Raw genomic sequence first — 25,146 nt, 5'->3', positions numbered from 1 at the left:
GCGAGGGTCCGTGGGTGCTGGTCGTCCTGCGGGTGAGGGCGCCGTGGGTCTCTTCATGTGCACTTCTGCCCCCCAGGGGAAGGATCAGAGGGCCCAGGACTGCGACAGGACAGAGTGTCTTACTGTGTCCCTCCCTTTGGGGAAACAGCCCCGTCTTGCTACCTGACTTCCAGACAAGGCTCCCCCCCATCCCCCGCTTCGGAGTACTGATACTTCTCTTCCTCCGTGGGTACTGATACTTCCTCTTCCTCCGTGGGATACGGACGCACCAAGCCAGATCAGAGGCTGCCTCTCACTGTGCACCTGTGGGTGCAGCTCCGGGAGAGCTCAGGGCCCTGGCAGATCCCCAGCCCCCCGCCCTTGCTCGCCCGTGACCTCCCAGCAGCCCAGACAGAGCCCTCCGCGCAGAGCCCTGAGGACTGCCTGGGGCGACAGTTCTTACCACTGGACCCCCCTACCTGCCCCAGTGCACCCCCACGGGAGGCTCTCAGCAGTGCCCCCCACTGCCTGCCCCACAAAGAGGGGGTGCCTTTCTCACTAGCTTTCTTCCTTCCCTTAGTCCATTGGAGCTCTCCCTCTGCACGGTTCACGGGCTTCTCTACGAGCTCGGGGTGGCTTAGAGGGTAAAACATGGCTTTTCGAGTCAGGCACACTCAGGTCCAAACCCCAGCCCTACCACTGACTGTGGAATTTTACAGACAAGTTACTGAACCTCGCTGAGCCTTCGTTTCCTCATCCACCAAATGGGGAGGAGAATCTCAGCTTCATGGAGTAAAAGGAGCCTGACCCGAAGCAGCTCTGCCACACGCGTCCACCAGCCGACAGCACCCCCCCCCTCCCAGTGACCCCCGACTGGTCAGCAGAGCCAAACACAGGCCACGGGCCAGGGAGCCAGGGGTCCCTGTGCCTCTGACAAGGAGCACACTCAGGAGGCCACCGTCTGGCCTTCTTCTCTGGACCCAGAGTTGTGCAGTGTGGGTCCTACCAGCCTTTTGAAGGGGCCTGTTCCATCCACTCCAGACTTAGCACCCAGCTCCCGTCAACTGAATGTCCCTACTGGCCTAGGACTTTGATGAGCAGAGCACCCCGGGCCAGGGACGTGCTGGCAGCCCCTGGGAGGGCAGGACGGTGTCGTAAGCAGCTGTTTCTGGGCGCAAGCAAAAGGGGGTCCAGTCACCTGGGACAGCATAGGGAGAGTGAAGTCTTGGAAATGCCAAGGCAGATCTGGGGCCTGGAGACTGGGGAGGGACAGTGGCTTAGTAGCCCCAGGGGCCTAGCGAGGCAGGCAGAGCTGGACACAGAAAGAGCCCTACGCATCACTCACCCAAACTCACAGCGGCGTCTAGAAAGGTAAGCGGCGCTCAAGGAAGAGCTGCCGCACCGTGAGTTCCGAGGCTCTCGGCCTCTAGCTCTTCTCCCGACCCCGCCAGACGTGTGGCAGAGTCCGCCTGGCCTCCCGCTTCTCCCGAAGCTCAGTCCTCTCTGAGCGGAGACCCGACCTCTCGCGGCAGACCCCAGCATGCTCGCCAGGCGAGCTCCGGGGAGCCCCGGCCGCGTCCACCTCCCCTGCTGCCCCCCAGCGCACGCCGGGCCGCGATGCTGCTCCGCATGCGAGACCCCACGCCCACCGCCACCCGCCCCGGTTGGTTCCCGGTGAGGAGAAACAGTGCCGGGACCGCAGACGGCCCCTGGCAGCACGAGGCTGTCTGGCCCACCCCGATCCCCACACCGCCTGCCGGGCCCCATGCCGGCCACTGCCACAACCCGGTCCCAAGAGGCCAGCGCCCGGGCAAACGCATTTGGCTGAGCAGGACTCAGGGGGACGAGCATGCCGGGAGCCCCGAGCACCCAGGCTGGGACAGAGGGAAGCCCCACAGCGCCGACCTCCTTGGGCCTCCGCAGCCGCCCTCCCCGATCTCGCCGAGCAAAGCGGCCCCGCTCTCCCGGCGCCCCCACCCCCGGCCGCAGCAGCCCCTCACCTGTGCCCCCGCCCAGCTGTGAGGTGCTGCGCTCCGAGGCCAGGCCGTTGGCCCTCGGGCTGGTGCCTGGGGCCGTGGCAGGGGTGGCGCGGGGCAGGCGCTTTCCTGGCACTTTCACTGTGGTCCGCAGCAGGTCGATCTCTTTGCCGTGGATGTTCTGCATGTAATCCTAGGGGCCACGCAGACAGACGAACACGTGTTAGCGCCGCTCCTCGTCTCCGGCGCTCACCCGCCAGCTCGCACACCCCCCCCCCATTCCCCAGTGCTGCAGGGAAGGGAAGGGGAGGGGAGGCCCGAGGTTTAGAAAGCAGGACAGCAAAGCCCACGGAGTATGTCCAGGTCTGGGAGACACACAGGGTACTGGAGACCCAGGGCAGCTCTAGGGGGGACGCAGGCAGCAGGGGGCAGGAGCAGGGCAGAGAGAAGGGCCTGGACCCCAGAGCTGAGGGCAGGGAGCCACAAAACCTAGAACAGCCCTCATGCCTGACAACAGTGCCCGACGATAAGCATCGCTTGAACAATTAAAAAGAAACCTTCGGAGCACAGAGACTGGTCCCCGGTTCCACAGACGCCAGTGGGCGCCTGATGAGCACAGTAACAGCAGCCGGTATCCTCGTGCCCCTGCCCATTCACAGGGCCGGGCATTCATGCCCACAGGGGCACACCGCCCCTCACGTGACCCTCCTGGCAGAGGTGACCAGGGCCACTTTACAGCTGAAGGAACCGAGGCCAACAAAGGCTAACCTGCCCGAGGTGACACCGTCAGAAGGCGGGAGAAGCGACTCGAGCCCAGGCTCTGTGGACTCCCAGGGCTGCGCACCGAAGGCAGATGTCCCGGGCCCAGGCACTCAGTCAGCACCCCCGAGAGCCCCAGAGGGTGGGGGCCACTTGGCGCCTTGGGCCCCCACCATTCCTGCCATCTGGACATGGCCTGGGAGGCCCATGGTGGAGCGGCCACGTGGGGCCACCGAGCAGAGCCCGGCCCGTCAGCTTCCTGCTCTAACCCCGAGCCTGGCCAGGGCCCGAGCTCTCCCCACGGCTGCTGCGGTCTCCTTGCCCGATGGCAGACTCCCATCTCCCATTTCCCTGTTTCTAGTACCTGCGAGACCCTCTAGTCCCTTCTAGTACCTTCCCAGCTCACGTCCCCGATAAAATGTGGCCAAAATCCCTTCCGGAGAGCAGAATCCGGGTGGGAGGCGTCCACTGATATCTGGAGCTCCCCGGTTCAGACCCCGATCTGCTCTCCTCCCTCAGGACCCGCCCTCAGAAAGCTCCCCGCGGACCCGGTCCGGAGGTCCACCTAGCGCGCCCGTCCGACCTCCTGTCGCCCAGCAGCTCTCCCACGGCCTGACCCCTCGGCTTCGGGGAAAGGGACGGCGTCCTCGACTTGACAGCGCGGGTGGGGAGCGCGGCCGTTTGGGAAGCAAGGCAAGGGCAGGGGCCGACCAGGGGCTTACGGCTGGCCCTCGCTCTGGGACCAAGAGAACATCCAGTAGAAAGGGGTCACCCGGCCCCAAGGAGCCATGAGCAGGCGCAAGTGTCCGGCCAGGAAGAGAAGCAAGAACAAGGAAGTGGCACCCCATGCCAGGTTCACTTCCGAGGCGGGTCATTGGGGGAGGGGACCCGTGGGAGGGCCGTGGGGACGGGAGTGCAGTGATCTCCTGGGCCCCAGCCAGCTGCAGTGAGGACTGGCCAGGCCTGGAGCTGCCCTTCAGGACAGAGGGGCCCAGTCGGGCCCAGAGGAGAGCGGCCCCCAGCGGCGGGCGTCCAGAGGAGCTCCCTCCCACGCAGCTCTGGGCTGCGTCTGTGCATGGAAGGTGCCAGGCCCAGCCTTGGGCTCAGGGGGTCAGGGGAGCAGTCTCCACCTGTGGACGGACCCCCATGATCAGCCCCCCCGAAACTGTTCCCTGCTGTCAGGGTTCTGGCCCTGTGCGAAGCCTCCGTGCCCTGGTGCCTGGGAAGGAAAGAAACCCAGGAGGTCCTTTCCTGCCCCGGCCCTGTGTCCCCTCTGGCCGTCCGTCCTCCAGCAAGCTCAGCTCCCCGCCCAGGCACTGCAGGCCCCCTGGGGTCCTGCTCTCGGCCCGGCGTCCAGCATGGGGCCGCCTCACAGTGTCAGGCCCCAGGTCCCACTGACCCGGCTTTGGCGCGCACCCGGCCCGGGTCCCTGCACACGGTCACATCTTGGATCCGCTGTTCCAGACGACGGTCAACAGCTGGCTGGGCCAAAGGCACAGCTGCAGTCCCTCTCCTGGGGGAGGGGCTCGGGCCGCTCCAGTTCACAAGGAGGTCACGGCTGCGGCAACAGTTTCCAGGCCCCACGACGGCCTGGGGATGCCTGCGCTGGGGCACGCTGGATGCTGACCCCGCACCACGAACACCAGTCAGCGGCCGCCGCCAGGGGCCTGGTCCCCGGGAGCAGCTGGACCACAGCGGACGGACAGACGGCGCTCACGGCACTGCGGGCCGGGGCCCCTGGGCCCCCTGCGCGGCTCCAGCACCAGGCTGGGAGCCGGCACCCGACCCGAGGACAGCGTCCCCGCAAGGAGCGCGCGGAGCAGTAGCAGGGACGGGGACGGCAGGGGCAGCGTGACAGCGTTTCCCTCCGTCAGCAGAACAGGGAGCACGGCGGCGGCGGCGGCAGCGGCTCAGGAGAGCGGTCACCACGGCTGCCTTTATTACCCACCATCAAACAGCAATTTCTTCCCCAGCCTCCTCGCTAATTACCCAGCCAGCGTTCTCATCTCGTTTTATTACTGGAATTAACAACGAGTTCAGAGCGTGGAAAGCTATTAAGATGTGTGATTAAGCCACATTCAATTAGTTTCTACAAACAATTTAATTGATGTTGCAGATAGAATTAACAGAAGGTGATTGTGTGAATGGCTCCGCGGGCTGCAAATGGGGGAGGCTGTGGCGGGCTCTCTTGGGCCAGGCGAGGATGGGGCGTGAGGCTCGAGGCCGGCCCGGCAGCCCTTCCTTCGGCAAAAGGTGAGTCACCCCTGGGCCGTGATGGCAGCAGACTTGGCCGCGAGGGGCGTGTGCACCTCTGGGGGGCCCGCACGGCCCCTCCTCCGCACAGCTCCCCCGTGGAGGGAACCTCCCAGGAAGCCGGCCGGGGGGTGCCTGCTTGCAGCCGTGGACCAAGAAGCGCGCGCCGCTTGGGGAAGGGCAGCCACCAAGGGAGGAGGTCAGGAAGCGAGGGGCAGACGGCGCGGGAGGCCTTCGCTAGCACAGACTTAACCCTGTTCCCGCGGTGGCCCGGGACGACCCCCGTGCGGCCTTCGCTCCTCCTTGTGCCGTCCGCACACCTTTCCCACCTGACCTGTGTCTGGTGGACGGGAAGAGAAGCATCCACGGGGCAGGGCTGCCGCTCTCCGCGTGAGCCAGCGCCTCCTGGCCTCTCGTGTGCAGGAGGACCTACATTTTGATGCCAGAGCCGACGGGCAGCCAGTGAAGAGCAGACCGAGCGCCTGTGCCCACAGCCCAGCCTTTCCCTCAACCTTTTCCTGAGGCCCTGTGGCCCAGACCACAAGAGGGGGCCTGGCTGGGTCAGGGGGTGGGCAGCAGAGCCGCCTGCCTCTTAAGACTCACCTTGCAGGAAAGCAAGGACGGGCCTGGAAGCCCACGGCACCCAGACTCCGTGCCGGGCCCCTGCACGCACCCAGCCGCACCCAGTCCACCAAGCCGGAGGGCATCTGAGCTCCTCCGAGCGGCCCAGGCAGGCGGCCCGTCAGTGCCCTCCGTCCTCCTCGCCAACAGTCTAGGCAACACTTGCCTGGATGATGTGAACCCTCCAGTCACCTTCTCAGCCAGCCCCGAAGAGAGGCGCTCTGCGTGCAGCGCAGAAAAACCTGCACCCGCCTTGAGGCGAAGTCACAGGCCCAGGTACCAGCTCAGCCAGAGGCAGGGTGATCCAGGCGGCCTGCCCACGGTTCTGCTCGCTCGACTGCTGCGCGTAAAAGCATTCCCTTCCCTTCCCAAACCCAAGCCAAACACAAGCACCCAACGCTTTCCTCCACGTCCCAAGACCTCCTTCCTATCCCTCTGTTCCACACTGGGCTTCCTCCAATACCTGAGACATGGGGACAAGCAGAAGGGACGTGCACAACTTGAGCAGCACAGAGCAGAAAGAACGGGGACGGAGGCAGCGAAGGGGGAAAGCCAAGGCCACCCCAGCACGGCGGGGGAAGCTGGGCTGCTTCCGATAAGCTCGCTCCAGCCCCGCTGGCTAGACACTGCCTGAGGAGAATGAATGCCTCTTGCCTGGGGACAGGGGGGACAGACAGGTACGACTGGGTGGGAGTTAGGAGGCACGAGGCTGGCCTACGAGTGGGCACAGTGGCTGCTCTCGGCTGGGGCGCGGCGGCTCTGCCATCACTCCGGTACAGAGGCCCGAGCCTACTGGAGGCCCCAGGACTTCCTAAGACACCTATGCCTCGCTGCCTCTCACGGACTCAGCCATAGGACCAGGTCTGTGCCAAAGTCAGGCCAGGAGCCTTTGGCCCCTGCGTTAAGGGGGAGAAGGGCCAGCGCTCAAGGAGTCAGACAGGGAGAAGCCCAGGAGGGTAAGGCTGGGCTCCGTCCTGACCGGAAGCGGACTGCCCGCCAGCTCCCCCCAGGCTAGGCCTTGGTGCATCTTCTCGGCCCCGGTTAGGGCTGGCACCAGGGACCCCAGCGCCCCCTGGGTCGGGCCTGACACCTCATGCAGATTCAGAGGCAGACCAGGGGCCCTCTGAGGCAGGCCCTGGGCTTCCGGGCCGGGGGAGGGGCCAGCCCACGTGCTGTGCCGGAGGGGCTTCGGAGGAGAACTCATTAGCCCCACAGTGGGGCGGTGACAGAGATGGATTCCGGTGACAGCTGTGTGCGGGAGCCACGCAGCGAGGGGAGGGGGGAGGCGGGAAGGGTAGGGGAGCCACCATGGGGCCACTCTGCCACTGCCGCACCCCGATACCCTGCAGGGGCAGAGGCCAACACCCTCCAGACCCCTCCACCCACCACCACCACCAGTCCGGGGCTCCCCTTCCCCAGATGACCCGTGCCCTTCCTGGCAGCCCCGGCTTAATGGTCACCCGGGGCCTAGGAACCCAGGGATCCCCCTGCTGATGTGGCTGACAACCACCGGCACCCCAACTTCAGCAATTCCACGGAAACGGGCCCAGCCCAGCTCTCTGAACAAGGAGCACGTGGGCTGCCGAGGCAGCCGCTCCCGGGGGCTGTGCTCTCTCCGAAGGGCTCCGCCACCACGCTGGCCCCGTGGCTAAGGGCTCGGCCCGGGCTGGCGTCTCGGGGTCTGTGAGGCTCCCGAGCTACCCCAGTGCAGTCCTTTCTGAAGGGCAAGTGCCCCCGAACTCAGTGAGGCCTGCTCCCCACTAGGTTCCCCTCACTGAGGCCTAGACTCTGCCCCCTCCCCCGGCCACCCAGCTCCCCGCAGGGGCCCCCCCCGCCAGACTCACGTGCAGGCTGGGGTGGTAGGTAAGCAGCCCGTTGTCGCAGAGCGTCACGTATTTCTTCTTCCACTCCTTGTTCAGGGATTTGCCGCTTCGCTTCAGCAGCACGCCCTGAGGACAGAGGCCAGGTCAGGGACGGCGCCAGCCCCACACGTGACAGGCCCCAGGAAGCGCACAGTGACACAAGGTCACTGTGACACATCTTCCACCTCCTGTCCTCGTCAGAGGGGAGAGACTATGAGGACGGGAGCCGGTGGCTATCCGCAACCGGCCCATGGACCTCCCCCCACCGACCCCATCCCCCCAAAGGCCTGGGGCCAGGCCAGCACCTGGAGGCAGGGTGTCAGAGGGCAGTGCCGCTCCAGCCGTATGTCTCCAGGGATGGGTGAACAGGGCAGAAATCCCTAGAATGCCCCACACTCTGCAGCGCAAGCCTCAGCCACTGAGCCCAGAACGGGATTCTCTGGGCGAGCCCATGAGACTCAGTGTTGCGGGGACAGGAGCGAAGGGACGAACGCGGGCTCCGTAGGAGCGAGGCTGTCCGTGTGTCCTGTTCACAGACACGCCCTCAGCACCGTGGCCAGGCCCCGGACACAGCGGACGCCCAAGAAACGTCTCTGGAGGTGCGTAGGGGAAGCCGGAGGGCAGCGGCCAGACAAAACGCCCCCGAGGGGAGAGCCCCACAGGAGCGGCTCAAGCGGGGAGGCGTCAGGGCCAGCAGAGGCTAGGAGAGCAGGGGAAGCACCCGGAGTCCACCCCAGTGGGCACCAAAAAGGGGGAGATGGAAGGTGTGACTCTGTACCAGCTCCTCCTTGACAGACGGAGGCCCGGCTCGAAGACGAGGAAGAAAAAACCGAGATCGAGGGACTCGAGTGTGAGGAAACAGCATCAGCTAGGGTCCTGGGCCCCAGGGTGCGGGATACACCCCAAATCTCTCACACTTCCAAAGAGAAGGCTTGGTCCTGAACGGAGCAGGGGCACCAAGGGGCCATCGGGCCCTCCTGCCTGATCTGCCCCGTGGGAACCCAGAAGGGGCGACAGTCTCCCGCCTCAGCAGATGTTTCCGATCCTTGCTACCACTCCCTCCTCTCCATCTCCCTCTTCCCGCCGCCCTCAAAAGACAGATGCCGTCGTGGGAGGTGCGGCCACAGGCTATCGAGCTGGGAGTTCTGGATCACTTGAGGACACACTTGAGGACACACTCTCCCCTCCATGGGAGAGACCCCGTCCTCATAAGAAGCAACTGAACACAAGTGGTACCGATGGGACCTTCACTAGACCGTATGAGCAGAACATTCCCGAAGGCACTGGACCCCTGCCCCACGGTCTGCAAAGGAGCCTCAGTGACCTGCTTCTGGGCATGGCATCCACCCCCTCCCCGGGCAGAAATGAGACACGAGTACAGCTCCTCCTTCTGCCCTGCCTGCAGACCACGCCCCTCGGGACCGATGGCCACATTCTGGAGAAGGCAGGCCCCAGCCTCCGCCTGGGGCCTCCGGGACGGCTGGAGGGCCACGGCTGGGAGGGCCACGGCCACAGCTCACCTGCTCCTCTTCTGCCTCCCTTCCACACCCCCGGCCTTCAGCGGGGGATTCTGCTCGAGCCTCTGGTCTCAAGTCCTTCCCACTGGAGCCCTGCCCTCCCTCACTGGACCCTTCATCTGCCTCACATTGAAGCCCTTCCCTCCTGAGTCCCGTCCCAGCTCCAGGTCATGGGAGAGGGAAGCTAGGCTCTGCTCCTGTGTCTGCCCCCAGCTAGCCCTCAACATCAGACAAGTCACGTTGACTGCCTCGGCCTCGATTGCCCCGGCGGGTAGGGAGAACCGACTTCCTCCCTCTTTCAGACACAGAATCGGGATCAGGATGCCGGGGTGGGGGGTGCGGGGGTTCTTGCTGGGAGGGAACCCCAGCACTCCAGCGCTCCGGCCCCTCCTTCGCCCAGGCCCGGTGCTAATGAGCTCAGCAAGTGCGCTGTGGCCGGGGTGTGGGAGGCCTGGAAGGAGGAAAGCGAGCGCAGCTGGCCAGGGACTGGACCCGCCGCCCACTCGCCGCGCCCCCTCCCCGGCCCGCCTCTCACCTGCCTCGCACCTGCCCACCCGCGCACCTGCCCGCCCACGCCGGGACACGGAACGAGCATTAAAGGCTGGGCTGCCAGAGGCCTGCTTCCCATTTCTGCACACCCGGCCTTCCAAGGAGGGAGACGAGCTACGGGGGTTCCTGCTCCCCTCCCTGGCCGGCCGGCTGCGCACGGCGGAGCAGGAAGCAATCTGGGGCAGAATGGGAGCGGTGCGGAGGCGACAGCCCCCAGAGGACCCGTTCCGCCGCCGCCTCCCTCCCAGCTCCGCCAGCCGGCTTAATTGCGGAGTCCGGATTGATTGGGAATGCAAATGGCAACTGAAATGCAATCTCCACTCCCAGCAGGAGTGGGGGGGAGGGGAAGGAACGGGATGGGGAGACCAGGACACGAGGGCGGGAAGGGGGCCACGAGGGCCCTGGGCAGCTGGAGGTTGGGGGGAAGCACCAGGAAGGGCCAAGGGGCTGTGAAAACCAGAGTGTGGATGGTCCCCACCCCCACACCAGGACCCCCGCTGTGGCTCAGGAGCACCTCAGGTTCCTTCCCCCACCCCCCCACCTCCCACCCCCCTCAGGGTCCGCCCCTACTGGGGGGTCCTTGAGCTTTAGTGGCCTGAACCAGCCAGGCGACCCAGCTGGCCTGGAGGGGACCAGAGCCCAGGTGCAAGTTCACAGGGCTCCACCACATCCCACAGCTTCCCCTGCCCTCCATGTGCAGGATTCAGGGAACTGACAAATTAGCCTGTACCCCAAACAGGAAGGAGACATCCGGAGCTACCCTTATCTCAAACTAAGCACCCTGGAAATAGCGTTCGTTCACACATTACATGGTCCTGCGTGCATCCGTTTCCGAGAGCACCCGCGCCCCAAGCAGAGAGTGTCCGGCCTGCATGAGGCACGGGGTCTGCACCGCCCCAGAGACAGGCGGTCACACCATCCACAGGTCTGTGGGGTCCGATGCTGCACCCAGACGCACAGAGACCGGCGAGGAGGCTGGGCACTGCCCCGGCCTCCCTGGAGGTGATCCTGCCGGAGCTGCGCCTGCCAGGCCCTGTATGTGGACGTCCCAGGGGTGGACGGAAGCAGGGACACAGGGCCTGGAGCAACAGGTAGTTCACCACCCGCCCTCCGGGACCAGACACCCTGTCTGGGCTCTCCATTCTAAACGGACCTTCACCGTGGGTCAGAACCCCACATGAACAGAGGAGTTCCGTCAGACTGCCCACGGCCCCCAGAAGGCCCGGCCTGGAGAGCCAAACCTTGACCATCCACTCAGCAGCCCCACAGCCCTGCCCCACACACCACCATCTCCGCACAAGGACGCCCTACTGTGTTCAAGGTCTTTTTCCAGACCCTGGAACCCCTGGACCCACTCAGGGGTTCTGGGAAGCTCCAAGCTCCCGGAGGCCCAGCGCAGCCAGGCAGAGACTCGAAAAGGAGGCGCCCAGGAGGGGGCGGCTCAACTCAGCTTTTCCAGGGAACAGAGGCTCCCACGGAGAAAACGGCACCGATGAGCCCTGGGCAGGGAGCTGCCATCGGCGTGTCCCTCAGGGTGCTCTCCCGGGAGTTCCTTTTCCCAGAGTGGGGAGTGGGGGAGTGGGACAGGTCCGGGCGGGGGGCACCCAACTCCTAACGCCCAGCAGGAGAGCCGAGGAGGACGGCAGGCGGCTCTCTGCTGCCCCCGTGTGGCCGTGCGGAGGAGCTGCTACAGCCGCCAGAGCCACCAAGAGAAGCCTCCAGCCCAGGCAGCAGCTCCTCCCAGACATTCAGGCCACATGCCCCAAGGGCCCGGAACAAAAGGACCATCCTCCGATGTTCCCTGAGCCTTGTCCCTCATGTCCACCACTCTCTGGCCACCAGGTAAAGAAATGCTGACCTGTTTGATGGGGATGGCCCGGCCGCTCCCGATGCTGTCCACCTTGCAGTCGGCGGCCTTCTTCTCCCGGTCCAGGTCAGCCCCCTTCCGAGACTGCAAGAGAAAAGAAGAGGCGTGTTACGAGGGCCCAGGGTCCACGGGGGACAGCAGCCCACCTGCACTCCCCTGCCCTCCCCGCCTCCCTCCTCCTGGGCAGGCCCTAGCAGGGGCAGGGCCGGGGCGGCGGGACCGGGAAGGAACGGAGACACGAGTAGTCCAATGGGTTTATTCTTACACACGGCACCATACAGAGCAGCACAGGTCACTGAGCCAGGCCCGCCCCTTACAGGAGAGCAAGGACACGGAATACCGAGGGCACGAGGAGCCCGCACGCAGCCCAGGGGGCTGGGGCTTAAGAGAAGGGAGGGGGCGAGGAGAGGTGGACGGTGGGGCTGAGGGATAGCGGGGAGCACGGGGCACGATAACCAGGGAGAGCAAAGTCCAGAAGTGAGTGGGCGGTGGCCCGTCTGCGGCACAGACACCACACGGCACGTTGCACCGAGCGCGGTCGGCGAGGCCCGAGGGGCACAGTGGATGGAGAGAGAGAGGAGAGAGGCCAGAAGAGGCCCTGCGCCCCTGCCAGGCTCCTGGGGCAGAGCCCGCCCCAACGCGGATCCTAGGAAACGGGGAGGCCAAGAGGGGGAAAGGCAAGCGCGCGGCGGTGGCTGTGGCGTCCGGAGGAGCGGAGCAGGAACGCAGAAGTCCATGCAGGAAGGAGCAGAGGGGGAGGGGCAGGAAAGCTCCCCCCAGGAGCAGCTGGGCTGGGCCGGGCGCTTGGACGCCCCCGCCCCTCTGGGCCTTGTAGCGCTGGCCTGGCGCCGGGCGTGGGGCCGAGCTCCCTTCTTCTCCATGCAGCGAGCCTGGCGCAGCGCGTCCAGCTGGGCCTGGTCCCCCGGCAGCCCCCAGCCGTGGGCTCCAGCGTTCCTAGCCTTCCCTGGGGGTGGGGGTTAGTTACAAAGGTTCCTGTGGGTCTCTGGAGTGGGGAGCACGGCGGCCGCTTCTCATCTGAGAGCAGTCCCAGGGCCCGGCCCGCCTCCGGCCCCGACAGGGGAGAATGTCCAGAGGTGCTGTGTGTCACCACCTGGTCTTCTAATTTGGAAGGAGTTGGAAAGGCCTTTTTGTTGATGAAAAGTTGGAAACAGTGGCACATATCTGCAAATATCGAAAGAATAAAGATTTTGGCAAGTTATACTCAAGCCCCACACGAGTCGGTCAGCACTGGTGAGGGCAGAGACCCAGGTGCCTGGGGAGAGGCGGCAGCGGGATGAAGAGGAGGAGGAGGAGGACAAGGAGCAGGACGAGGAGGAGGCGGTGGCGGCAGGGGCCGCTGGGCGGTCCAGCTTCATCGGGGAATGATCGCCACTGGGCGGCTGGGGCCCCCATCCCTTCCTGTTCTCCCAGGCCACCAGGAGCCCAGGGCACAGGCTGGGGGCACAGGACTGCCCCCTGCAGGTCGGGGACGCACAACTACGGGAGCGGGAAGAACCGGGCCAGAGGCCTCTGCCCACAGCCCCACCATCAGCACCTGCCCCAGGCTTCTCCTGGACGCCACAGCCTCTGCCCCTACGGGCCAGGGAGGAGGAAGGTGGATGGGACCGCTGCCACCAGGCCCCCGGACCAAAGAGCTGCATGGGGGCAGGGGGGTGCAGCCTGCCACGGCCAGGCTGGTGAGCCAAGAGGCCCCCAACCAACCACCACAGGGTTCCCTGGGAGCCCAGAGGGGCAGCCCCCCAGGATGGGAAGCAGGGCAAGAGTGGCAACAAAATGAGTACATGAGGTCATGGGGGAGACTGGGGACATCGATGGCCACATCCAGGGGGTGGGTCACAGGGACACCGGCCACGGAGCAGGCGTGGCTCTGCTGGGGACGATGACAAGGGCAAGAAGGTGACCCCGACAGCGACGATGGTGGGGAGGTCCCGAGACGCACTCCTAGAGACGGACGGGTCTCGAGGCCTCCTCGTGGACAATGGCGCAAGGGAGGTCACCATGGAAACAATGAAAAGGAAAAAATAAGGTCGCCACAGTGAGGATGGAGAGAGGGAAAGGGCCCGGGGGAGACTGGACGGCAGGCGGAGGCAGCCTAGCAGGCAGCGGGGAGCGCGGGACAGGGAGCAGGGAGGGCCGCGGCGAGGAGGCTGTGAGCCGGGCATGGACGCCGGACAGAGGGCGGCAGGGAGGACAGCAGGCCTGGCAGCGGAGGAAGTGGGAGGTTCTGGATGGGGTAGAGGGAGCAGGGGCGCAGACAGCGGTCACCGCAAACACAGGCACCCGGGGGGCGGGCTCTGCGACGGTGGGCACAAGCAGGCAGCCCAGGGCGGTATGTTGCTCAATGGGCATGAACAGAAACGAGATGCTTCGAGTCGAGGCAGGCTGGGGCTGGGGAAGTGCCATGCGCAGCAGCGGCTGTCAGCAGGAAGGGGTGGTTGGCAGGGACAAGGAGGGGGCACGAGGCAGGCACAGCGGGGACAGGGGTGGGCAGACCGGGCGGCGGTGTGCTGGGCAGGCGGAGGCGAGAATGAATGGACGAGGCCTGGGGGCACGGGCTCTGTCTGGACGGGACTCCTCAGCGCCTGGCAGGGCCTGCCGGGCCAGCCGGACCCAGGACCAGGCCGAGAGCCAAGCCCTGCTGCTCGGAGAGAGGCGCGCGGACTGACGCGGAAGCACCGAGGGATCTCCTGCGAAGCCGCACGGGCAGCTGCCCCGCCTGCGCCTGACCCAGGGCTCCCAGAAGGGGCCGGCCGAGTCCCAGCCGGAAGCTGAGAGTGTGGGGCAGGCACTGGGTCTCAGGGGCCGGGCCTGGACAGCCAGCAGACTGGGGGCGCCCAGGGGCCGAGGGGCTGGGCCCCTAGCTGCGCAAGGGATGTGGGTCCCACGTGGGAGGTCTAAGAGGGGAGAGAACGAGCCCGTACGGGGGCCCGAGGCCGGGCAGTGGGGTGCAGGCTAGGCCGCAGGAGCCAAGACCCAGGGGAAGACATCTAGGCCCTCAGCGGAGCCGCCGTAACAGCAGGCGGGAAGCTAAGGTCAGGGAGAACGAGCGGGATGCGGACAAGGAGGTCTGAGCCCCAGTTCCAGCTCTGCCAGCTAACCCTCCGTGTAGCCTCGGGCAAAGAGCCGTGGGGGCCTGATCCCCAACTGTGGAATCGAGGGTGCCGGGGGCATCAGAGCAGACGTATCTGAACTTGCCTCCAGCTGGGGCCAACAAGCCCCCCGAGCTGGAGGGGGTGGGGGGGAGTGTGCGGCAGAGACAGGAGGGCCTGTGTGTGTTGGCCGCAGGCGGCCCCCTGAAGGCTCAGAGAAACCGTCTAGAAGAGTCTGGGTGTGCAGGAGGGCACGGGGAAGGAGCCTAGAGAAGCGGCGTGTGTCTGTGTGGATGGCGTCTTGCTGACTCGGGCTGCTGCGGCCCCGCATCCATGGCTCTGGCCTGCGCCCTCCCGGTAGGGGGCTGGGGGCCGGGCCCTGCCTCGCCAGTGCCGGCGGCCGGGCCGGTGGGAGGGCGGCGCGCAGGGCACATACCGTGAAGATGTTGGAGCGCCGCTTGGACTGCTTGCGGACGGGTGTGGGGGTGGAGGAGGCCGCCACGGTCTCGATGCGCAGCTCCCGCTGGCTGACGCTGGGGGTGGAGGGGACTGAGGAGGAGTAGTCGCTGAAGGCGCTGCTGCCGCCATTCGTGGCCTAAGGACAGAGAGGGCTGCTGAGGGGGAGCAGGCCCGGGGGCAGGGGGCAGGTGGCAGGCGGGAGCCGGGGGCCCCTGTGGTGGGGGGACCTGGCCTGGGGCTCGCGGGGCAGGAGAGGAGGAAGGCGGCACGGCCCCGAGGCCAGTGCGAGCCAGCCACCGCTGTCCGGGGCTGCCTGGCTAGGGTCCCCGCAGGCGTGCTTCCATGCCTGCCCGTGAGCCGAATCGGGTCAGGGTAAGTGCCAGGGGCAGGGGAGCCCTGCCTCACGGTTGGGGCGGGGGGCGGTGTCGGGCATGAGGGAGCAGGTCCCCTTGGATGAGCCTCCAAGTCTGTGACACGGGCCGAAGACGTGGGAGGCCAGGGTTGGGTGCAGGGTGCCCAGGGAGGCTGAGGTCCCCTCCCGGACAGCGTGCGCCGGGGGCAGGGGCTACGTGAGAGCCGAGGCCGAGTGTGGCCAGGAGCCGAGACTGCTCGCAGAGGAAGCGGCAGATATGGGACAGAGGGGAGAACGGAAGAGAGACAGAGGGGAGCACAGGGTGAGGACAGAGAGCGCACGGCCGCAGCTGCTCCCCGGAGCCAGGAAACACACGCGGCACAGCGAGGCCTGCTCCCTCGCTGCCCGCAAGAGGCTCACTAAGCAGAAGATGCGTCCCACCCTGACAGCCTCCTTGAGTCCTCCCCTGCACAAAATGTGCAAAATGCCCACAACGGCTGCCCCTTGGCCACAGAGCCGCCCGGCCCGCAGGCCATCACGCCCGACTTCTGCTGGCTGACGCGCAGAAAGACCCAGCGCTCTCCCTTCCTTGCAGGTGGGGACCCTCCCAGGGAAACCCCTGCTGTCTCCCGAAGCACGAAGGGCCTCTGGAAAGGCAACCAGGCCGCCATCGGAAAGCCGGGGGGCCGGGGGCCCTCGAGACTCCAGCTCTCGCCAGAAAGGGAGCGGAGACGGTCGGCTGGACTGCTGAAGCCAGCGCACCTGTGCCCACGGTGGGGCTTTCTGCGGAACAGGGGACGGACTGCAGAAGTCCCAGAAGGAAGCACCGGCCCAAATGCCGAGGGCCCAAAATTAACCAAGCAGGAAGTGGGCCGGCATCCCCAGCGGAGACACAGGAGGGACGCCAGCGGGACGTGGCTCAAAACACGGCTCACACCCCACGCGGCACAAAGGCCGCTGGCCCCTAGGGAGACCTGTGCTGCCCTTGTAACTGCAGTGCCCCCTGGTGAGGAGGGAGCAGGCCTGGGAGAGCCCCTCAGTGCCCCCGCGGCAGCAGGGACGGGGACGAGCGGGAGGCCGTCACTCTGGGGCAGGGGAGGCCGGGCCAGGCGTGCAGGCAACGGGGAGCTCAAGCCAGCGCTTTCACACTAATCACAAGGCGGGAGACCACACAGGGGACAAGGGGAGGGGCGGGGGGGTGTGAGACACACAGGCAGACAGACAGGATGACGGGGGCCAAGGGAGGACGCGCGTGGGAGGTAGGGAGGCTGGCCGCACCTGGTTGATGTGCACGGCAGGGATGGAGGCGGCGGATACTGCCGAGTGGCTGGGGGAGTTGGGCAGTGACTTGCAGGGCCCGATGGCCAGCTGCTGCTTCTTCCGCAAGGCCACTACCTTCTGGGCCACTGCAGGGGACAGCAGAGTCAGTTACCCCTCTGGGGAAAAGGGAGAAGCCCAGCTTAGAGCTGCCCCCCAGGGCGCACAGCCCCACCGGCCACAGAGCCTCCTGGGCCCCTGCTCTGGGCTCTGGGGACGCCCCCCCCAGCCCCGCGCCCGCGTTACCATCCTGGAAGACACGCTCCACGTTGAGCCCGTAGGTCGCGCACGTCTCGTAGTAGGTGCAGCGCTTCAAGTCCGTGGAGAGCTTGCGGGCCCTGCTGTCGTCGATGACCCGCGGGTTTGCGGCACTGATGGCGTCTGCGGGAGGTGGGAGGGGGGCCTTTACTCAGCCTGCTGAGAAGCGGTGCCACGGACGGGGACAGGCGGGCAGCGTGGGCTCTGAGGGTGCCAGCGCACCACGCAGAGCGCGAGCATCCGGGCGTCCAGGCCTCGTTCCAGCTCGGCCTCCGACTTGGAGTGGAAACGAGCTAGCCGCTCCGTTTACGCATCCCCCAAGACGTGGACACGATCGTCACACCGGTGTGAGGCCCCAACTGGGGAGGGTCCAGCACACGGGGAGCAAGGAGGTGGTGCCCGCTCTGAGGCGATGGAGGAGGGGCTCAGAACCAAGAGATAATAGCAGGGGGCTTTCTCCCCTGGCCCCGCGGCCCCAAGCACCTCCATCCCCCCGCCCCCCACCAGAACGGCCCAGCGGGCCCGCTCACCCTGCGTGCCCACCAACACCATGGGCACCTCGCTGGCGTTACGGAAGCTGCAGAGCCGCAGGAAGTAGTTGTACACCGTCTGGAAGCTGATTTCATCCTCCAGGCTGAACACGAACACCACTGCATCCACCCAGGCAGCAAACTAGGGGGACCGAGCAGAATTACTACCCACACCCATTCTCGGGCAGGCGCCGCGCCCTTCTGCACACACACAGCTTTGCCCAGGCCCAACCAGTGGCCCAGGGCCAGGGCAGGAGCATCACCTGGAGCTCAGGGGGGCCTCCTTCATCCCGGATCAGCAGCAGGTAACTCTGGCCATCCACCACAATCTCCTTCTTAAACCGACCCCCTAGGACAGAGTGCATGGTCAGGCCCCAAGCCGGGGGAGCCCACAGCTACCGACAGAAGAATCAGGAGGGACCGGACGGCTGAGGGGCTCCAGCCCCCCGGGCACAGACGACAGCCAGGAGCCAGAGGGGGCAGAGCGGCCAGCTTCACAGCCCAGGCAAGCCTGTGATGCTCACCTTCCGGGGACTCCTCCTGGACATAGGTGCCTGTCAGATAGCGGTGCACCAGGGCCGACTTCCCGCTAGACAGGTTCCCCACAATGCCCTGTGAGAGAGGAAGGGGCAAGAGCAGTGGTCAGGGGCGAGAGAGAAGAGACGGGGCAGGAAAGACGGAGGACCCTAGGAAGAAGGGCCAGAAGGAACGACCAGAAGAGAAAGCAGAACAGAAGTGAGAGGCCACAGAGAAAGGCCAAATCCAGAGAAGGAGGGGACTGGAAGCAGGGGAAGCAACGCCCGGACCCATCGCACTGGCCTGTGCCCACCCCGTCCCAGGGCGGCCTGGGGCCCCCCTGGATCTCACTCACCACTTTAAGCTCCGGAACCGAGCGGCTCAGGGTCCACTCCTGGCTGTTCACAAAGGAGTCTGCAGGAGAGAAGGCCCCCCCATCAGGACTGGGGAGGCACGCACACCTGGACCACCCACCGCCAGCTGTCTCCTATACTGCCCCTCCCTGGGCCAAGGCCAGAACACAGCACGGTCCCAATGGGACCCCAGCCTTCACCCCGTTCTCTAAAGAGCTGTGGAAAATCCTTCCAGAGACAATGGGAGCACCGATGCTCCTCAGGGAGGACTCTGAGAGGCGTGGGCCCAGCCCTCCCAGCTGGGACCTGTGTCCCTCCTCTCCCTTCCGTTCCAGCAAGGTGAGCAATTCCCACCCTGAGCCACACCTGGGCCTGGCCCAACCAGAGCCCCAGACCCCAGGCAAGAGGCCTCACCAGTGGTTCTCGGCTCAGACCCAAGCTGGGCTGGGCACCTGGCAGCTGGGCAGGGGGGCCAGCCTCCCGCAGCAGCGAGTAGGAACAGCTCACCCTCGCAGGGTGGGGCCACCCACCACATTCCTAGGCGGGGGTGAAGAGGGAGGAGCCCTCACCTGGCCTTGTTCTGTGAGGCGCAGGGTGAATGGGGAGCTATCTATCCTCCCCGGACTGGCCCTCCTCCCCAGGCTCCTCCTCGGTGGGAGGCCACCACTTTCTTTCCCAGACAGCCGCCTCCCGGGCTTGCCCGCACTCAGGTCCAGGCCCTTCTCTTCTCTACCCTGCCTCTGGCGGTGTCCTGGGGAAGGGAAACCTCCAGCTACCCAGAGCTCCCTGCAGCCCCCAGGCAGACCCCTTTTCTTTCCTCTTTGCATTGTAACGGACATCCACCAGCCAGCTCCAGGGGGCCCTGACCCGCGCCAGCCTCTCTGCCCGCTTCCCCTACCCAGGCTGTCTCAAAGAGTAGCCACCACCATCGACCGGGTCCACAGGCAGTCCCTCTGCTTTCGGGCAGAGGCAGCTAGAGGTGAGGACTCAAGCCCACCTGGAAGCCAGAACACGTGCGCTCTCCCCCTCCCCGGCCCCGGTGCCACGCGTGCCAGCAGGCAGGAAGGGGCCCTTCCGTGCTGGTCTCACATTCCACCATGCCAAGGGCCAGCGGTAGCACCCGGTGGCAGGGGACCCAGACTGGAAGCACCTGCAAGTCCTCCCCGGCCACAGCCACCTTCTGGGACCCATGAGCCACCCAGAGCGCGCCGGGTCGCCGGTCTCCCTTGGTCCCCGCCCGCAAGGCACACCCACCTCTCCCAGGCGGGCTCGGTACGTTCTCACACCCGCGCTCAACAAGAGCCTCCAACCGGAGAGGGCATCCCCGGCCGGGCTCCGCGCCTTACCGCTCTGCGCGCCCAGGAGCCCGGGGGCCGCGGCGGCCCGGCGGCTCCACAGCGGCTCGGCGGGCGCGGGCTCCCTCCGGCGGAAGCGGCTGGTGAGGAGTCTCCAGAGGCCGGCGGCGGTGCGGGGCCGGCCGGGCTCGGGCGCGGCGGCGCGCGGGGCCTCGGCGCCCAGCAGCAGGTCGCGGCGGCTGGGGAAGGCGCCCAGGGAGCCGGCGTCGCCGTCGCTGCGGGTGCGCGCCCGGGGCAGCAGCCCGGACTCGGCGCGCCGGATCTCCTGGCCGCGGCGCAGGCGGAAGCTGAAGCTCTTCCTCAGCGCCGACAGGCTGCGCCGGGGTCCCGGGGTGCCCCCGCCGCCGCCGCCGCGCAGCACCTGCCAGCGCTGGCTGCTCCACAGCGAGGCGCCCCGCAAGAAGCCCGCGCTCCCCGCGCGGCCCAGCCCCGCGCCGGCGCCCTCGGCCGCCGCCAGCTCCAGGCGGTTCACCTCCAGGAACGTCATGCTGGTGGGCCTGGGCCGCGGCGTCTGGGCCCCCCGCGTGCGGCTGCGCCGGGCCGGCGCGGGGCTGGGCGCGGGGCTGGGCGCGGCCGAGCCGGGGAGCCCCGAGGGCGCGGGCCCGGGAGCCGGCGGGGGGCCGTCGGCGGGGCCGCGACGGCCCAGGCGCGGGCGCAGGAGGCCGAGCAGCAGGCTGCGGGCACCGGAGGGCGGGGGCCCCGGGCCGCCCGAGCAGACGCTCCGCGGCCGCGCCGGCTGTTCTCGCGCGGCGCTCAGGGCGGCCTGCAGGGCGGCGGCGGCGCGGCCGGCCGGGGCGCCGTGCAGGTCCAGAGAGTCGCAGACGCTGAGGGCGCGGCGGCAGACGGCGGGCCGCTCCCGGCTGCAGGTGTCCCCCGGCGGCCAGCCCCGCTCCATGCTCACGGCCCGGGGGCGAGGGCCAGGCCCATGGCGAGGGGCGCGGGGCGGGGCCCGGGCCGGGGCCGCGGCCGGGGCGCACGGACCTCCGGCCTCTGGGCACCTGGTGTCGGGCCCACGGAGTCCCTCAAGGCTTCCACCTCGCAGCCGGCAAGCCCAGACCTGGAGAGGCCGGGAGCCGGCCCAGCAAGGAGAGGCGGCAAGCCTGGCCTGGAACACCCTGGAACGGCGGCGGGCGGCAGGGGAGTCAGCCTGCTGGGGCAGCCCCCGGAGCCCTCAGAAAACAGGAAATTCCAGCCCAGGGCTCCTCCTCAGATTGGGGCAAGTAGGTGAGGAGCTGTCATTAGCAGCCGGCCAAATAAATAACAGTCCTGAACACCACACACCGGGCCCTGTTTTGAATAGAAGTGGGCCACTTGCTCTTGCTCTAAAGGACCAAACAGGTGTTAACACCACAGGGCTGGCACTGCAGTAAACTTAAGTTAGGAGTCCGGAAGCAAGTCATATGCCCTCTCTGACCCTCAGTCTCCTTGTCTGTAAAATGGGGGGCCTTAGTTTCTGGCTGAGACACTCTGAGGTTGGGAAGCTCCAGAAGAGAGTTGCGGGATGCTGCGGGCAGCTCTTCTGTTAATGGCCGAGGTCATCTTCTCCCTTGGAGATGATAAAATTATCTGGATTCAGTGAAGTGTCCTGCCTAAGGGCAGTGGAAAGTCAAAAGGTAACCTTCAGTCCTGGACCACACAGTTCTGGACGAGTGACTCACTTCTGTGTCCTGGAGTCTCCAGTCTCCTGCTCCCTGGGTCTCCCCTCCTGTTCAGAGGCCGTCCGGAGGTCGGCTGGCCAAGGCGAAGTGCTTGCCCTCAGTGCTGGCCAGAGCCCGATCACCCTCTCCGAGCACAGACGCCTCTTCACCGAGTGTGGGCTGCACCAGAGGCTCATGCAGGGCTCACCCGGGGAAGGGGGCAGGAAGCTGGGAGCTGCCCGGCTGTGCTTTCCACTGCATTTTAAACATCAGTCCTGTCCGAGGCCCTGCAGATGAGCTAGTCTACCATGATCCCAAAGACCACAGGCGCACTGAGAGACGGACTGAGAAACGAGTTCAGGTCGCGGCAAGGATGGGAGGGCCTACATGGGCTTCAGAGAAACAACTACTCCCCAACTTCCTCCACACACCCCCCCCCACTCTGCCCCCACCAGCCCAATTCCCAGTGTCCATCTCAGCCTCAGAATTCCACCCTTCTGGGTAGAAGCAAACTACAAGATAAAAGTGGCACATTCCTGAGGGGGCTGGGGTGAGGGAATGCCTGAGGAAGGCAGGGCCTCTCCATCCTAGGTGCTCCGGAGAGCCCAGAGCTGGAAACTTTCAAGTCCTGGGCTGGATCTCCCAGGCCTGGAGAGCCCCCGGGGGTGGTTTCGTATTTTCCTGGGACTACTTATTAACAGTGATGAGGATGGCTTCTCCCTCCCCAGGATGTGTTTTCCCCACCTAATAGACGGTTCCACGGACGAGCCTTTCCCAGGATCCTTCAGGTGTGGGGACGAGAACACAGCCCTGGAGCCCTGCATCAGTTCCTCACGTTTAAGTCTCCCACACTCCATCTCCCTATCTGCCTATCTGTCTGTCTGCACTCTCTCTCACAGACACACAGGGAATTACCTCCCCCCACCCAGAAGAGCAGGGCTGCTCGTTACAAACCCTCCCCACCCCCAAACCAAGTGCCCGGGACAGAGGAGGGACAGGGACAAGGTGCCCAGCTGGGGACAGGCTGCTTCAGAACTCCGCTGGCTGTCTCAGCAGGAGAAGACCCCGATGGCCTACAAGGGGCAGAGGCCCCCAGATACACTCATATCTACTGTGGGAAGACAGGCGCTGGTGCCTGGTCCCCAAGACAGAAAAACATTTTACGTTCTCCGAGGCCATACCATTTCCCGGTGGCTCCCACGGCACCTGCAGAATCTAGTCCAGGGCAAGTGCTCAGTCTGGGTCAGTTCTCAAACCGGCAACAGCTTCCACTTCCTCCCCTGGCTGCCTCCCTCCTTCCCAGAAGCCTTTCCTGACCCACAGAAGCTAGCCAGAGAAGGACACCTGCTGACACAGAAATATCCCCGGGGCCAGCGGGCCAGTGGAGGACCTTAGGGAGAACAGCGCAGGCACAAATCTCTCTCCCTTGTTGGCCTCTCTGCACGAGGTCTCTGTGTTCTGCCTGACAAGATTCTGCTACAGAGAGCTCCACTCAACAGGGCCTGAAAGAAGTTAGGGCCATCCTAAAAAGCTTCAAGCCGGGATGCTGTAAACAGTACAGAAATTCCACGATGCTAGCCCTCACGGGAGTTCTCGGCCTGCTAAGGTCCTCAGACACACCAGGCCAGCTCTGCTGGTGAGGGCTGTGAGGCTCCACGGCCATTTCGGGGGGGAATTAAGAATACAGTGTCCCGGGGCGCCTGGGTGGCTCAGTGGGCTAAGCCGCTGCCTTCGGCTCAGGTCATGATCTCAGGGTCCTGGGATCGAGTCCCGCATCGGGCTCTCTGCTCAGCAGGGAGCCTGCTTCCCTCTCTCTCTCTGCCTGCCTCTCCATCTACCTGTGATTTCTCTCTGTCAAATAAATACATAAAATCTTAAAAAAAAAAAAAAAAAAAAAAAAAAGAATACAGTGTCCCGTGATGCCCCGCAGTGTGCTCTCTGCGGGAGGACAGGGACGGACCCCCCTGGGAGCAGAGAATACAGAAAAGGAGCTGGGAAGTCAGAAAAGAGCAAGAGCCGACTCTGGAGGTGTCCAGGGCCGGGTGGATTGGACCCACTGCAGGGACAGGTCCGGGCCTGGGGGCGGCAAGGGGACATACTGACCCCGACTACCAGGGAGGCGGGAAGGGAAAGACGTCTGTGAAGCTGTGGCGTGGGGGGCACGGAAACCAAGCACTGTTTGTGAGCGAAGGGTGGCCCCCAGCCCCCACACCCCACACGACCTGGGACCTAGTCTCCGCTCAAATATTTGCCGGGGGTGACCCGCTGATAAGTGCTGAGGCGTGCCTGGCTGAGGCCACGTGCACCGCCCAGAGCCCGTGCACGTCCTTCCCCGCAGCAGGGAGGGAGGCCGGAGGGCACACGTGGTGGTGTGGAGGGAGAGACCTGGGCTCCTTCCCGCCGCTCCCAGGGGTCCCAGAGCCTCACTGGCCCTGCAAAGGCCGCCGGGCTCTCCGTGCCCACAAGGTGGCAGCAAAGCATCTTCTTCCTGCAGCCGAGGAGGGGCGGGAGGCGGGGAGCAAGGTGGTGGGAAGGGGGCGGGAACCGAGAGCCAGAGCCCGGGCAGGTGGCCAGGGCCACACCCAGGGCTGCCAGAGGCGGGGTGGCCTCCCGCAAGCTCCGTGCGTGGGCGCTGCACTGGCCTCAGGGTGGGGGACTGGGGAGTCCGCGGAGGTGGGGGGGGGCTCTCTAGGCTGCCGCCCCCTCCCCCGCTCCCCCCTCCCACTGTAATGGGGGCCGGAGACAGCACTGCCCACGAGACCACAGCCGCCGTTCTCCCTCTGGGGAGGGAGGCCGACTTCTAAGAGATGGTCCCTGGCTGGGACGGTCAGCTAAGGAGATAAATCACAGGCACAATGGTCTTGCAAAGAGCCCCAGTAGAGAGGCGGGGGGTGCTCTGGAGTGGAGAGAACCAGGTTCAAAGTCAGCCTCTGGCACCTGCTAGCTGTGTGTCTGTCCACAGCCACTTTAACCTCACTGGGTCTTGGGGTTTAGCAAACCAGAAATCATCTCACCTTGCCCCTGAAGTTGCTACAAAAACCAGCGCCGTGACTGTGGAGAGCCCAACACCGAGCCTGGCACAAAGCGGGGGAGCAGGAAAAGGAGCCCTTACCGGGGGACAGAGGGAGCAGTGACTCCTGTGAGACGCTGAAACAAATGAAACCGGCTTTCTTCACGTCAGAAGCCTAGCGGGACATGCCGGCAGTCACACAGCAGCCCGGGGCCTGGCCACTGCCAGTCTGCGTCTCTCCACCCCAAGACCGTGCTGGCAGACCTCGGACACCCCTGGGACCCCTTGGATCGCGTCCTTCTCTGAAAATCTGCTGAAAGCTGTTCCAGACACAGTTGTGCCCCCCCCACCCTTTGTATTTTGAAGTCTTAACCCCCAGTCCTTTAGAAGGCGACCTTATTTGGAAATAGGGCGTTTGCTGAGATGAGGTCACGTCAGAGGAGGGTGGGTCCCTATTCCCCTATGACTGTTGCCCCCCTTTTAAAAGATTTTATTTATTTGACAGAGAGAGAAAGAGAGCACGCACAGCAGGGAGCCCCGACGTGGGGCTCCATCCCAGGACCCTGGCACCATGACCTGAGCCGAAGGCAGATGCTTCATGACTGAGCCACCCAGGCGCCCCTATGACTGCTGTCCTTACAGAAAGGGGCAATCTAGACAGACAGACCGTGATGGAGAGCGCTTCGGAGGAAGACGGTGGTCCACAAGCCGAGGAGAGAGGCCTTCGCAGGAAAGGCGGCCGGGCCAGCCCACTCCTACCCGACTTGTGGCCTCCAGACCTGGAGAGAATGAGCGCTGCCCGGGAGCAGGGGGCGCAAGGCGGTGGGCTCCAGGGGCCAGGCAGGTGTGACTGCACAGAAGCGGTC

General features: G+C 65.7%; 1 protein-coding gene across 7 annotated transcripts in view; it reads right to left on the bottom strand.

The window, feature by feature from the left end:
* The window catches only part of AGAP3 (ArfGAP with GTPase domain, ankyrin repeat and PH domain 3), a 52,692-nt gene that overhangs the window by 7,692 nt on the left and 19,854 nt on the right, over positions 1–25,146 (bottom strand). For 3 of the 7 annotated variants that reach the window (XM_044246857.1, XM_044246854.1, XM_044246855.1), the window contains exons 2-11: positions 18,281–18,339; positions 17,934–18,021; positions 17,673–17,758; positions 17,410–17,551; positions 16,868–17,002; positions 16,583–16,710; positions 14,930–15,088; positions 11,375–11,467; positions 7,433–7,537; positions 1,980–2,148 (exon numbers count right to left, since the gene is read on the bottom strand). In XM_044246857.1, the coding sequence (XP_044102792.1) occupies positions 1,980–2,148; positions 7,433–7,537; positions 11,375–11,467; positions 14,930–15,088; positions 16,583–16,710; positions 16,868–17,002; positions 17,410–17,431 (811 nt within the window). In that variant the 5' untranslated portion in view covers positions 17,432–17,551; positions 17,673–17,758; positions 17,934–18,021; positions 18,281–18,339. Of the gene's footprint in view, positions 1–1,979; positions 2,149–7,432; positions 7,538–11,374; positions 11,468–11,625; positions 12,566–14,929; positions 15,089–16,582; positions 16,711–16,867; positions 17,003–17,409; positions 17,552–17,672; positions 17,759–17,933; positions 18,022–18,280; positions 18,340–19,624; positions 20,541–25,146 lie in introns of those variants that run through there. The other 4 variants (XM_044246858.1, XM_044246859.1, XM_044246860.1 and 1 more) reach the window with 4 other exon arrangements.

The sequence above is a fragment of the Neovison vison genome, chromosome 4 (assembly GCF_020171115.1).
Source record: "Neovison vison isolate M4711 chromosome 4, ASM_NN_V1, whole genome shotgun sequence".
Classification (NCBI taxonomy): domain Eukaryota; kingdom Metazoa; phylum Chordata; class Mammalia; order Carnivora; family Mustelidae; genus Neogale; species Neogale vison.
The sequence above is the reverse complement of the archived record's forward strand: the minus strand, read 5'-3'. Positions and strand labels throughout refer to the sequence as shown.